Source organism: Callionymus lyra, chromosome 1, assembly GCF_982586985.1.
Source record: "Callionymus lyra chromosome 1, fCalLyr1.hap1.1, whole genome shotgun sequence".
Taxonomy (NCBI): domain Eukaryota; kingdom Metazoa; phylum Chordata; class Actinopteri; order Syngnathiformes; family Callionymidae; genus Callionymus; species Callionymus lyra.
Genome location: NC_141818.1, coordinates 11,697,386 through 11,710,503, shown reverse-complemented (window position 1 = coordinate 11,710,503; position 13,118 = coordinate 11,697,386). Strand labels below are relative to the sequence as shown.

General features: G+C 37.8%; 3 protein-coding genes across 4 annotated transcripts in view; 1 reads left to right on the top strand and 2 right to left on the bottom strand.

The window, feature by feature from the left end:
• Nucleotides 1-54: 54 nt before the first annotated feature.
• gal3st1a (galactose-3-O-sulfotransferase 1a) lies at nucleotides 55-5,013 on the bottom strand. Of its 2 annotated transcripts, XM_087800584.1 has the most exons (4): nucleotides 4,718-5,013; nucleotides 2,866-3,016; nucleotides 437-1,589; nucleotides 55-343 (listed from the first exon to the last, which is right to left on the bottom strand). In XM_087800584.1, the coding sequence occupies exons 2-3, from the start codon at nucleotides 2,991-2,993 to the stop codon at nucleotides 464-466; spliced, it is 1,254 nt and encodes a 417-aa protein (XP_087656710.1). In that variant the 5' UTR covers nucleotides 2,994-3,016; nucleotides 4,718-5,013; the 3' UTR covers nucleotides 55-343; nucleotides 437-463. The 2 variants fall into 2 exon arrangements, with proteins under 2 accessions (XP_087656710.1, XP_087656631.1); XM_087800505.1 differs by having other exon boundaries at nucleotides 55-1,589.
• A 782-nt stretch (nucleotides 5,014-5,795) lies between these two features.
• pes1 (pescadillo ribosomal biogenesis factor 1) lies at nucleotides 5,796-11,622 on the bottom strand. The gene is made up of 15 exons (XM_087793521.1): nucleotides 11,480-11,622; nucleotides 11,227-11,306; nucleotides 9,794-9,947; nucleotides 9,508-9,617; nucleotides 9,255-9,426; nucleotides 8,940-9,029; nucleotides 8,536-8,652; nucleotides 8,348-8,425; nucleotides 7,963-8,052; nucleotides 7,717-7,847; nucleotides 7,500-7,625; nucleotides 7,248-7,432; nucleotides 6,464-6,618; nucleotides 6,219-6,386; nucleotides 5,796-6,050 (listed from the first exon to the last, which is right to left on the bottom strand). The coding sequence occupies exons 1-15, from the start codon at nucleotides 11,501-11,503 to the stop codon at nucleotides 5,979-5,981; spliced, it is 1,752 nt and encodes a 583-aa protein (XP_087649647.1). The 5' UTR covers nucleotides 11,504-11,622; the 3' UTR covers nucleotides 5,796-5,978.
• A 1,033-nt stretch (nucleotides 11,623-12,655) lies between these two features.
• The window catches only part of p2rx2 (purinergic receptor P2X, ligand-gated ion channel, 2), a 3,341-nt gene continuing 2,878 nt past the window's right edge, over nucleotides 12,656-13,118 (top strand). The window contains exons 1-2 of the mRNA XM_087800380.1: nucleotides 12,656-12,795; nucleotides 13,091-13,118. The exon at nucleotides 13,091-13,118 is cut by the window's right edge and continues 108 nt beyond it. Coding sequence (XP_087656506.1) covers nucleotides 12,656-12,795; nucleotides 13,091-13,118 — 168 coding nt within the window. The remainder of the gene's footprint in view (nucleotides 12,796-13,090) is intronic.

The following is a 13,118-nucleotide window of genomic DNA, read 5'->3' as shown; positions in this document are numbered from 1 at the left end:
ATCTTAAATCGATAGTAAAAAGATGGAGATCGCTTCATTGATAAAAAAAACATGTTCACTTTTATTTTTGGTTTATTTTCAATCAATTCTGAGACATTGTTATGAACACACATACAAGGTCCTCCTAATTTCCCGCTTTTCTGATAAATAAAACACGTAAAGTCAGTTTTCACGGGAGGGAAACCACTCGGATGCTTCTCGTAAACATCTCCACGGAACTCATTCTCGCCGGTTGTACCCGTGACCTTGTTCTTTCTGGCACTACCCATCGTCGGTGACCATAGTTGAGGGTAGAGACGTAGATCGACTGGTAGAAGAGCTTCACTTTATGGCTCAGCTCTCTCTGGTCAAAGATTGTAAAATGCAATTATTAAAGGACTAGAAAACAGACAGTTCTTAATAAAAACAATCAAATGTTACGGACATATTTGCTCACATTCTGATTCGCGAGTTCACATCCACGTCACCAGTTAATGATCTCCCGGATTCTCCCCCAAAGTCGAGTGATCCACAGATTGACCCCCAGTTCTGTGAGGTATTGAAGCTCCGGCATCAACATCTTTCGACACAGCCTGCGATGTGCCTTGTCAATGTTGCTCTTCAGGTTGTAGCCCAGGATGGACTTCTCTCCGATGGGTTGCCACGGCTGCATGGACGACTCTTGGATGCTGCCGGCTTCCACCGCGTGACCCCCGTCGATGCAGAGGGCCGCCATCTCCGAGTTCCTCCGCTTCAACGCGGCCACATCGTCGGCCATTCGCCGACGTCCGTAGGCGTCCACCTTGCTCCAGAACGTCTGGTTGAAATGTTGGTAAAGCTTCCAGTCGACGGAGTTCCACTGGATAGCCTTGGCTCTCAACTCGGGGGTCAGTTTGGACACCGTGGATCCCTTTCGGGCGTTCAACTTAAAGAAGAGAAGATCGTCCATCTCCCAACAGAGGGCGTCTTTGAGAAGGATGAGGGATTCCTCAAAGTGTTCCACCATCATCACCAGCTGAAATCGCTCTGTGATCGACCGAATCCCCTGATCCACCAGTGGATCCTCCGGCTCCAGAGTGTTGTCGAACCCGAAGTCGAAGAACAGCAGGTTCCTGAGGTAGAAGGAGTTGAAACCTTCCGCGTCGTAGTAGTAGTAGGGATCTCGGAGAAACTCGGTCAGCTTGTCTTCTCCCGGGATCTTCCAGGTGAAAGGTGCCAGGGCGCCGAAATAATGGAAGGAGGACTCGAACAGATCGGCGGGGTGTCTCAGGATGGTGATGTACGAGGTGTCCGTGGGAAGCAGCTTCGTCACCTCCGGCACGTTGAGGCGCATGTGGTTACAGATGATGTTGAAGCACATCCCGGGTTTGTACTCCTTCACGTAGGAGCGCTGGAACAGAGACGGGTAGTAGAAGTCGTTCCTGCTGTCGGGGAAAGCGAACTTCAGCCGATGTTTCTCCCCGAAGCGGAACAGGATGTTGAGGAAGGTGCTGCTGGCCGTCTTGTGGGTCTTCAGGAACATGAGGTCTACTTTCGGAGAGCAGGAGGCGTTGGAGGTCTGCTTCGTCAGGTGAGATGGACTGTGGGCGCAGGAGTACGGCACCGGAATTCTGTGGGACGGTTGAACAAATGATCAAAATGTAATAAATAAATCAATTTTCTATTCAGGAATTGGTTATGAATTAGTTATACTGGTTAAAAATCGAATTAAAACAACAAAGTTGTTTATTCCAAAGTCATTTTAAAACATAGAAAAACTTGACTAAATGTTAGAAAATTAATTCTTAAATACTCATACTGAATATCCGATGTGCTTCATATTATTTTTATTTTCAAAAATGATGAAATAAAATATTTTTGAATTACATTTAAATATTAAACATTTAAATGTATAACTTGAGGTTCAACACGTAACATGATCTAAACAGGTGAGTCAATCACACAATTGGCCGAAATGACTGATGAGTCAAAGAGAAAAAAATAAACGTATATTTACCAAACTTTGACCGGAAATGTGATTCAGATGACGCTATAGTCCTTGATTCATCTTAATTATCTCTGAGTTTTTACTCCAATCAAATCATTTTATTCGACGTGAGTTTTCCTCTTATCAGATCCTCTTTCTAATATTGACATAATCTGTTGCTTCTCTCATCTTAAACACTAGTATCTTTAAAGTCCACCATATCAACACGAACACTTGTCTTCTAGGATTTCTGGCGGGCCACATTAAATGACTCCAACGGCCAGATTTTGGCCCCCATGCCACGTTTGACACAATTGATCATTTAAAAATGTTAGAATGTTAACTTAAAATTATAATTAAATAACAGACAAATAAACTATACAGGTGTTTGAATGGTTGAACTAATGGTCCAGACATACAGACTCAACTTTCAACTAGGATTAATTTATGCAAAAAAAAAAAGGATTAAATGTTTTCTTTACACACATTGTTCATGGAAATAAAGTGGGAGAGTCAATGTTCACCCTTTACCTTTTAAAATGGCTGAACAAATATAATTTGTATACATTAAAACAGAACCAAGTGGTTCCAAAGTGCATCAACTAGACAGAGTTCTAGAAAGACGCTTCTGGGACGAGAGTTGAACGTCTTCCTAGAACTCAGTCCAGTTGACTTGCTTTGGAACCGCTTGAGTAACCATGACCGGGATGAATGAGGGGAAAAAATAAGCAATAAATAGACGGACGCAAAATGTGTAAACTGTCGAGTCATCATAGGTAACGGCAACAAACAAGCCCTCATTTCTGTTGTGTCCAGAAATAAATCCGTGAAGCAGCTGCTGGTTTACTGATAAAAATCGGCAACTCAAGGTAGTTTTGCGTAAAACGTGACCTCGGAGGTGAGCGTGTGAAGAGTCTTACTCCGGCGTGTTGAAGTGGACCTGAGGACTGGAGAGGCAGTAGAACAGGATCATGCAGCTGGTGAGGAGGAGACCCACGGCCAGGCTTTTACACTTGGACCTCCACTGCCAGACCGGTTTCCCAGCCATGATCCGACACCGTAAAGGGATTCCTTAAGAAGACAAATCATGTTTGTTTTTAATCAGGTTTATGAGAGCTTTAGGGTGTGATTACACTTCAAAAGAGAATCAGAGTGAAGTACCTGAATTAAAGATGACAAGGAAATTGTTAATATATTTTAGTAAACAATTCAAAAATAATGTTTGAATAAGGCAATGGATTGAGTTAAAGTATTTCTTGGATAGCTCTCAAAAAGTCACTCATTCCTAAATAACTTGTTTATTTCCGGTGTGCTAGAACATCACAACAATGAACTATGATGGTTGTGTCAGAGTCCACTTGAAAAAATGAAATGATTGGAAGTAAAAAGCAAAACATAAGACATGTTAAGAAAACACTACCATACAAAATGTGGGTCGACATACAAATTAAAAAAAAATGATAACCAAATATTAATGTCATAATATAAATAAGCAAAAGAAAAGAAATATATAATAAAAATGAAAAAAAAAGAGGTTTCAAGACACAACATCTCAAATGACATCCTTTCTTTTTTTAATATCATATATAGGATAAATAAAACAGTACAAACCAGTTTCTTGAGTCCGGTGTAACAAATATTTGACACTAGACAAAGTGATCCTTTTCTCTTCCTGGTAAGAAGAGCCAACACTAACTCGGCTTCATTAATAAGAAATACTGGACGACAATGGAGGAGCTTTTGTGTCGTCAGTATTCATTTCATTAAGCTCGCACTATGAACCCGCCACAGAGCTTGGTTTGAGCTCGGTTTGTTCAGCTTAAAATCAAAATAACTTGAACAACAGATTAAATACCAAAGTAAAGTATTGATTAATTTTTACTATTTTACAAACAAAAAATACAAATGTAACTTCGGAGAAACATTTTTTTTCATAAGTCCCACAAAATGGCCTGATATAGTAAATGGTCTCAGCAAGTCACTCCTGTCGTTCTTGTCCTCCGTTACAGATGTTGTCTTTTTACCTTGTCTTTTACCTTTTACCCATGTCTCCGTCCACAGCATTCGTCCAACTTTGTCCCTTCCATCTCATTTCTGATCTTGACCTACAAACACCTCTTTTTTGTTGTCAACACTCGACTCCTTTTACTTTATTTCCTTCATCCTCTAATGTCAACTCAAATCACTAGATCATCAGCAAACATCATTGTCCTTTTTTGACCTCAACCCTTAGCTTTCTTTTTTGTTTAGTATTTGTCCAGGAGTAAAAACTAGATTTAAACCTTATAACTATAAGCAAATCTTGAGCCATTTTAAGGCTTTACATTTTTTTAAATAATATTTTATCAAGGAAGTTACATTCCTCTCACTTTTATTTTTGAGTCACTGGTTAGTTAATAAGTATAAACTTCAGAAGTCTGTGTAAATAGCAGTGTTCTACTAGAGGCTCATCAATTATTCATTAATTCTCAGCAGCCAAAACTAGTTGGATAAATATTTGCACCTGCAAGTTTTTGTCAATCATCTTCAGCTACAGATATAGAAACATGCTTCGCCATTATTTTAGTAGTAGATTAATGAGGCAGCTTTGGAACTAATAAAATAATTTCAAACATTTCAAGTTTCATCAGTAGCTGTTGACACTTTATTTTGGCGGATTTTGATTAGATTCTCCACAACAAAAAAAATACAAAAATACAAAAATATTTAAGAGCTCTAAGCTAAGAATAAGTTAGATGTAAAACTCAAGTCTTAAACAGTCAAACTTTTTACCTTCATGAAGTGGTGAGGGCTCGGTTCTGGTTTGGCTGCATGTCTAGCTGCTCTCTCCTGCAGGTGAACCCAAAGATATCAGGATCTTGGTCTTCCGTGAAACCGAGTCATGTTGTCACTGGATCATCAAACGTGATCAAGTGTCAGCTCCTCCGGTTTCTCCGCTTTTTTCAGCCTCAGGCCTCCTCCTCCTCCACCTCCAGAACCGATTGTGCTGATCAAAGCACCTCTGGGAGGCTGAAGCGGCACCTGGTGACGGCGGAGAGCCTGTCGGGGGACCAGCACTCGCCCGGGAGAGCGAAGAGGAGGGACATCAGGCGCTAGAGGAGGGAGGGAGGAGAGTATAGTCCTTCTATTCTGTGCCTGCACACAGGGAGCTATTGACAGCCCGGCGGGGAGTGAAGCTGCCGGCTGATTGGAGGAAGACAGCAGAGGAACAAAAGCCAAATACAAAGAGCGGACTTGTACAAGTTGAACTCTTGTCTCTGTTGCTAAAATGTTTCAAAGCTTTAACAGCTCAGCTCAGACAAGATTTGGTTTCAAGTTAAGAATCAGGCTTTTTTTTTAGAACTGGTTCTATTCAGAATCTACAAGAAAAGGTGGAACACTCGTTTTTGGAGCCAATTTTGCTTATAATTCAGGAAATGCTTTACGTTTTGAGTTTCAATAGAATCTCGCGTCTACCACCTCTCATCTGTTGTGACCCCCATGCTTGAGTTAAACCCGACGCTGCAGCTCTTGTTGAGCCGGGCGAGCCCTCAGGCTTCAGACCGGCTCTTGTTTGAAGCCTGCCGGTCTGTGGGCGTGTTTGGAACGTAGATCTGGGTCAGAAAGAAGAAATTAATGAAGACTGAGACGTGTGTGGGTAAGACCTGCGTATGTTCCTTCGTCACCCACACCCTCGATTCAGTGTCACGAGCCCGCGTGCGACCCAGGCCTCCGCGCACACACACACACACACACACACACACACACACACACACACACACACACACACACACACACTTGAACTCTCCAATCAGTGAGGTGTCTTTGAAATTACCAAAGTTTTGTGGAAAAATAACAATAAAATAAACAATTAATTGTACAGGTTTTTATTGTAAAATGTATTTTATGATTCAAAACATTGCTTTACATCAACAGTTACTGTCACAAGGTTCATCCCTGACGCTCTCAGGACTCGGTACTTGTCCAGAGTTCCATCATCCAACAAATGCATAAATACAAAAGTCCGTCCATATGACCAACAACGAAGGTTGGATCATTTTTTGGATTTTTTCTTGGATTTTTCAGCATCATCAAAAGCTTTCCGTTTGGCAGCCAGCTTGTTTGCCTGTGAGCAGAGAGAACAAACATTAGAGGTTATGTTGAGGTCAATCCAGAAATCCCTCGTTTTGGACAAAGCTCCACTTCAAGAGTCCGTGTTAAAAATGGATTTTATCGACACACGGGCCTCTCCAAACATTCTTATCCATCAAAGCCAATAACAAACGCCACATACCTCTCTGACTTTCCTTTTCTTCCCGAACATAATCTTATCATAAAGGTATTTCTCCTTTTTCTTCATCATCATGATGGCCAGGCGCTTTTCCTCGGCCTTCTCCTCCTGCTCCAGGCGTGCTGGATTATCCACCTTCATTTTTCCTGGCGTCACTTTGACTTGAAGTGACTGTAAAACAACAAAGAGTCGACAAATGTTGGGCCGTCCTGCAGTAGACGTCGACAGGTGGCGGCGGCGTCACTTACTTTGCCTTGTGATCTTTGCTTTTCCATTTGTTTCAGGTTCTTCTCCTCAACCTGAGCCTCTTCATCATCATCATCATCTTCCTCCTCCTCTTCTTCTTCTTCTTCATCCTCCTCATCATCGTCCTCTTCCTCATCCTCCTCTTCTGCTTCTCGTGCTGAAATAAGACAATTCAGTCTCAAGATCAGACCTCAACGATGTAACCAATGTTAACTATAAGACTGATATGCATTTATTATTTCTTACTAGGCCACTCCAACTTAACTTTTTAAACTACTTACTTAAATATCTTAGTTCCAGGATTTTGTTCACTTTGTTGTAGTACATTAATAAACCAAATAAACTATATACAATAGAAAATATACAAAACAATATCATTTAAGGCTTTTTAATATTGCACAATAACATTAATTCTTTCACATTTGTCAAGTTGTTTTTTTTAAGTTTTCCATCATGCCATCACTTTTCTTTAATCCTTCTCGGTCGGCATTATGAACAGTCCAATATCTACTAAAATAATCGATAGGTGCCAGAATCATTTTTATTTGACTGAACTGTGATTAGATATTGACCGACTAAAATAAACTATTGCCCTTAGAGTTATTGGACTTGACAAATGTACAGAAACTGATTTTGAAAATGTAATATAAAAACTTAAATAATAAAAAAAAAAAACATGTGACAAGGATATATTAAGGAAACTTAAGGAAGTATAATGTTTTTTTCTAATAATAAATTAACATCTTGTTGACATCAAATCTAGTTAACAAATAACATCAAACTCACCAGGCTTTTCTCCACGTTGAAGGGCCATGATCTTGAGTTTCTCTGGTGGAATATAGTCTCCCTCTTTTTCCTCCACGAAGGGGGAGAGATGAGGAGGCAGAGTGACCCCGACAAAGTAGTCCTCAGCCGGCAGCAGTATTTTGGCATTGATGCAGTCATAGACCCACTGCGGCTGGATGTAGTACCTAAAACCAAAAGGTAAACAATTCATTTAGGGTCACCATCTATGAGAAATAAATCTTAGATGTTCACCTGTTGATGTACTGCTTGTCGACGCTGGGCCGGTCTACTATTTGATGAGTGATGCTCTCATCTGCCACATCGTACGTGCTGCCGATACAAGCAGACTTGTCCCAGGACACTTGACCACCAAAGCACCTGAAATTAGGACACATTTGATATAAAAGGATGAACATCATCTTGGATTGTGCATCGGGAGTATAAACAGTGATGTGTGACTCGTACTCACCGAATGACAAAAGCCAGCGACTCTCTGGGAACTTCTCTGTTGAGGAAAAACTTGCAGCTTTCGAAGAGTTTTTTCTGTGCTTCCTGCATTTTCTGTTCCTTTTCTCTTTCTTCCAGCTTATCAAGGTCTTCCTGAAAAGTCAGCAAACATTTGTAATCCTCTGTGTTACAATTTTGAGAATCATTTGATATCAAATTAATTTGAATTAAAAGCCATTTGTGGCACAACATGGAATATTGATCTCACCCCATCAACAGGAAACTGGTCCACTTCAGCTTCATCATCACCTCCAGTTGAGACGACCCGGGTCAGACTGGAGCTCAGAGCCGACAGTTTCTACAAACATTACAAGTATTTACTAAACGATTACAAAAAAACAAGCTCCATCATAAACAGTTAGTTTCAAAACCATAAGTGAGGCTGCGTTTACAGTGTATTCATTAGTACAGATTTGTTGTTTTGTTACTTCCTCATCTTAAAATGTTTTCTAATACATAATGATTTAAATTACATTGATGTAGATAGATAGATAGATACTTTATTCATCTCCTTAGAGAAATTCACATTTTCCAAGTATAAATCACATTTCCCTTAAGTAATAGAAAGTAAGTAAGTAAGGAAGCTCATCTACCTCCAAGTAAGTTTCAGAATTCATGGCATAGTCTTCCTCATCCTCTGGCTTCATGTTCAGCTCCGTCTGGCTGTCCAGCTACAAAGAAAAGAAAACAATGAATCAAATCTTACTTTACATTAGAAATTATTTTTAATTTGTAGTTCGTTTAATTACACATAGGTGTGTTAGTGTATATATACACATACCTTTGGCGGGTAAACCAGGTTGAGTGAATGGTAGAGTCTGAAGTTGACAAAGCCCAACAAAGTGGTGTAGAACTCAGTGAAGGTGGCCATGACTCTGTAGTCGACATCAGTGGGGTGCTAGCAGCAGTCGATAAACAGGTTTGAGTATAATGTTGATGCAAACAAAACATTTTGGACAATAAAAAAAAAAGAAAAACTTGTCAAGTTCGGTCTCCATTATACAAAACCAAATGTGGTGAGAAACACAAGATTAACTGTCAATCTCTAACTGTTCTTCCAGTTTATAAATTTGCTGATATATTTATTTCAACAGTGAAGAGAAAATAATTGTGAGTATATGAAATATTATGATATTCAAATGTTAACAGCAATGACATTATCACAGAACAGGTTATTGTACTTACGTCATGGGCAAACTGGTACGGCACCATCCATGTGACGATCTGTCCCATCACTTCAGCTTGATAATATATACCCTTGATAGAGATGAACACCTGCCACGATAATGGAGAGAGAAAAAGATTTTAATTTGGAGCCGTTTTTTGTTGGGGTTTTTTTTTTTTTTTTTTTTTAAATCGAGTGGCAAATAGATGATTTGACGGAAGTAAGTTGTAAATCTTAATTGAAAATATTACATTATGAAAGTTATATTAAATATTTTGGAAATGATGGACTCTGATGTAGCCTAAGCTATTGTGAGAGAACATTCATTAAAGAACCTTTCTGAGAGCACGAGATGCGACGATGTAGTTCATCCACTCCACAGTCAGACGTCGGCACAGCTGGATGGTCTGAACGTGACATTTTCCTGTTCGGGCAAACGTGGAAAATAGGAAGCCCATGCAGAGAGGGTCTTCAATGTCGCGCAGAGCATCAATAAAGGACGGGTATCTATCAAATGAATACACAATTATTAAAGTAAACATGACATCCTAATTGACAAGATATTTGATCCAACAAAAGAAATGTCACCTTTCTTTGACAATGTGGTCCAACTTGTACGTGGGTTTGTTGTCCCTCAGTCTCTGTACTGCAGAATACTCGGTTTTCCCATATGCTCTTTTGAGTTTACGAACAAATATCTGTCCAAAAAAGATCAAAGTGTTATATAGAGAAAACAATGCACTGACACAATATGTACTATTTATTGAAGTTAAAGCAACAACTTTCTTCCATTTTTTAACACTTAAAAGTGACTCAAACTATGCTTGTAGGTTTTATTTTTCAATGGTCACTTAACAGAGAAAAAAAAATGTACCTTGTATTCCCTGAACTTGTTTACAACTGGTTCATGAAGCAGAAAACGGATATCTTTCAGCAGGTAAAAGGTTCTTGGAGCCGTAGATCCCTTGTTGACCTTCTTTTTGTGCTTTGGCTCACGTGGGTAGATCCCTTTCAGAATGCATAGTCTCCTAAATACGCCAAAAAAATACAGACACATTGTTAGGCTTTATAATCCCCATTGCATTATAATTCTAGTTTCAAGTAGACATTCATTTTTCCTTGACAACAATTTAAATCGTTGAAAAAATATCAAAATCATAATAAGTTAATCGATTCATATATTTAATATAAACATAGTTTTGAAAAGGGTGACGTTATTTTTAGGAAACATTAAAATTTACAGTCACAACTATTGAAATTTGCATCATGTGTTGGTAGAGTTTGTATAAATCTGTTTATTTTGTCACTAGAATTGTACTAAAACCCAGACGGATGTAAAAACATGCAAAAAGGGCAAAGCAGGGTGACGGACGCATTGTTTGCACAATTGTTCACACTCTATGCATTTTTTAATTAATATTGTTTTGTTGTTAAAGCGCTTTGTGACCCTGGTCCGTGAAAGACGCTTTACAAATAAAGTTTGCTTATTTGGTTAAGTTTGTGTGATTTAACACGAACTGATAAAGATAAATATCTGAATGTAAGTAAGTAATTTTTATTTGTATAGCGCTTTTCCAGACCAGGGTCACAAAGCGCTTAAAAAATCAAAACAATATTCAATAAAGTATATATTTTAAAGATCAAGATAAAACTGATAACACAACAGGAGTTCCAGAAAATCAAGGAAAAGCCTGAACAAATAAAAACGTCTTTAGATGTTTCTTGAAGGAGTCAGTAGACTCCATCAAGCGTAAAGAGAGAGGAAGATCGTTCCAAAGCTTAGGAGCAACAGCCTGGAAGGATTTCTCTCCTCTGGTCCTGGCTTAACTTTTTAAGTTTGTTGACAACTGCAATTAAATAATCTAAATAAACCACATACATTTGATTTCAGAATGTTTAATTTTTCTTATTCTTAACCATGGCTTAATCCATTTATCTTAAGAATCACATAGAAATACATTTTATTGTAGGAGTTTTTTTATTTATTTTTTTTAGAATCCCGAGTTAATTCTTGTACTAAAATTACAAGTTAATTACTGTATTTGAGCAGAAACCTATATTAAGAGGTCATCGAAAAAGTAATGGCATATTTGACAGCAATTGCAATATTATAGTAAGTCAAATAGTAAGATAATAGTTCAGCCTTCGACATTATTCATTTCTAAAAATCACATTTTTCTTTAAATCATGGGTGGACAAATGAGCAATTCATTTTCAATGCCAAAACTATGGAATTAATTCAAATATCCAAACAAGACATTGCAAAGTCATAACATTCTCATCACGTTGTTTACAACCATGTGTTACCTGAAGTCAGGGAGACTCAAGCGCAGCTTCTTGCGAGCCTTGTTTCTTGTGATGTAGTTGGTGGCAGAACCACGCTCGTACTGGAAAACCACACATACAATTACTTTCAATACACACAACATATATTTTCTGTAAATGTGTTCTATTCAGAGTAGCTAGTTCCCAGGTTAGCAAAAACAGTTAGCTTCGCAGGCTAGCTAACAACGCTAACAGCCACGTATCGAGCCTGACACGACTCAACATGGACACTTACCTTTTTCTTCTGTATGCCTCCCATTTATATTAACTGTTGTTGTTCGAGGCTAAAACAATTATAGTATATATTGCAGAAATCAGGAAGTTAAATATGACTTCGCTACACGCATCCAACGCACGTGTGAACTGGCATGCGCGGTGGAGGCGAGAGAAGGAAGATGCAAGGACCCAAGAGTCGGGCCGAATCTACGCCTGTCTGAAATGTCGTTATTAAAATAATAATAAATAAAAATAGAAATTCAAAGTGAGGGATAAAAACAATATGAATGTTAACATGAAGATACGTGTTTGTTCGCTGACGTAGCACACATATTTCACAAGATTTAGCAAATATTTATCATATTCGAGAAATGAGAACCCAAAACCATAAATAAAGGATGAACTATTTCTTTTTTTACAATTTATATATAAGGTTGTATTTCATTTGTATATATTTGTTATTCAATCAAGAAAATCGAAATTAATTAATTTTATAGTGTACATATTCTCATTCAAATAATAAAAAAAATAAAATTCAACATTTTTTATCTGTAAACATTTTTAAATTCAATATTGTCTGGTTGTACTATTATATCAACATTGTTTATTTAAAATAAAACACTAGTTAAAATACCTGAGAAATCATTACATTTTTAGAGAAAAAGATATCAACCTTTAAAAGTGAATTTATATTTAAGGTAAGGTAAGGTAAGGTAAGGTAAAAACTTTATTGATATTTTCCAATAGCCACAGCAAATACAATACAGCAATTTTTCATAAAAAATAAATCAAAATAAAATAAGAACAAGAACAAAGAGAAATAAAGAGAAAGAACAAGATGATACAGTCTTAGTCTAAAGATAAAGGTAAAGAAATAGATCAAAGAAAAAGAAAAAGAAAAAGAAAAAGAAAAAGAAAAAGATAATTTAATTCAATAATTCATAAAAAATGTAGAAATGCTTAAAAATCCAAAGCAAAAGTTTTAATAAAAAATGAATGGTTTCAACATTTTTACTGCTAAATTTTGCTGCCACTGATATACCTCCATAAACCACACCCCTTCTTCTCACATCAAGGCTGCTCCTCACATCAAGAGATGCTCCAGAGAAGCCCACTGGTGCTGGTAAGAAGGGGAGAGGATATCACAGCATTAGGAAAATATATACACAACTAATATCTCATTTACTAATTCATCATGGGATTACGCGAGTTTATCAAAGAATATTTTCTTGGTTTCTGGGACTATGAGACTCCAAAGGTAATGGTGGTCAAGAACCAAACTCTTGGGATCATATACAGAGCAGTTCAGTTTCTCATCATCACGTACTTTATCTGGTAAGTTCCATTTTTGGCTCATTCTTTTGCCATTTTATAAGAAATGTTTTCTGTGATATTTCAGTCTTCCTGTGTATTTCAGCCTTAATGACTTATAAAATGCCAATGGCGATGTCATAATTAGGAATATATACATAGTATTTGAAACAATTGTAAGTTAATTCTCTATTATTTGTCTATTGGGTTTAACAAATGCAACACCCTTTCTTCAGAGCAGTAGTTACATGATATCTCTGACCACAAATCCCATCACAAGAGGAAAATCTAATCACTGTTCTGTCCTATTATCCCTGAGGTATGTGTTTATAAGTCAGAAGGCATAC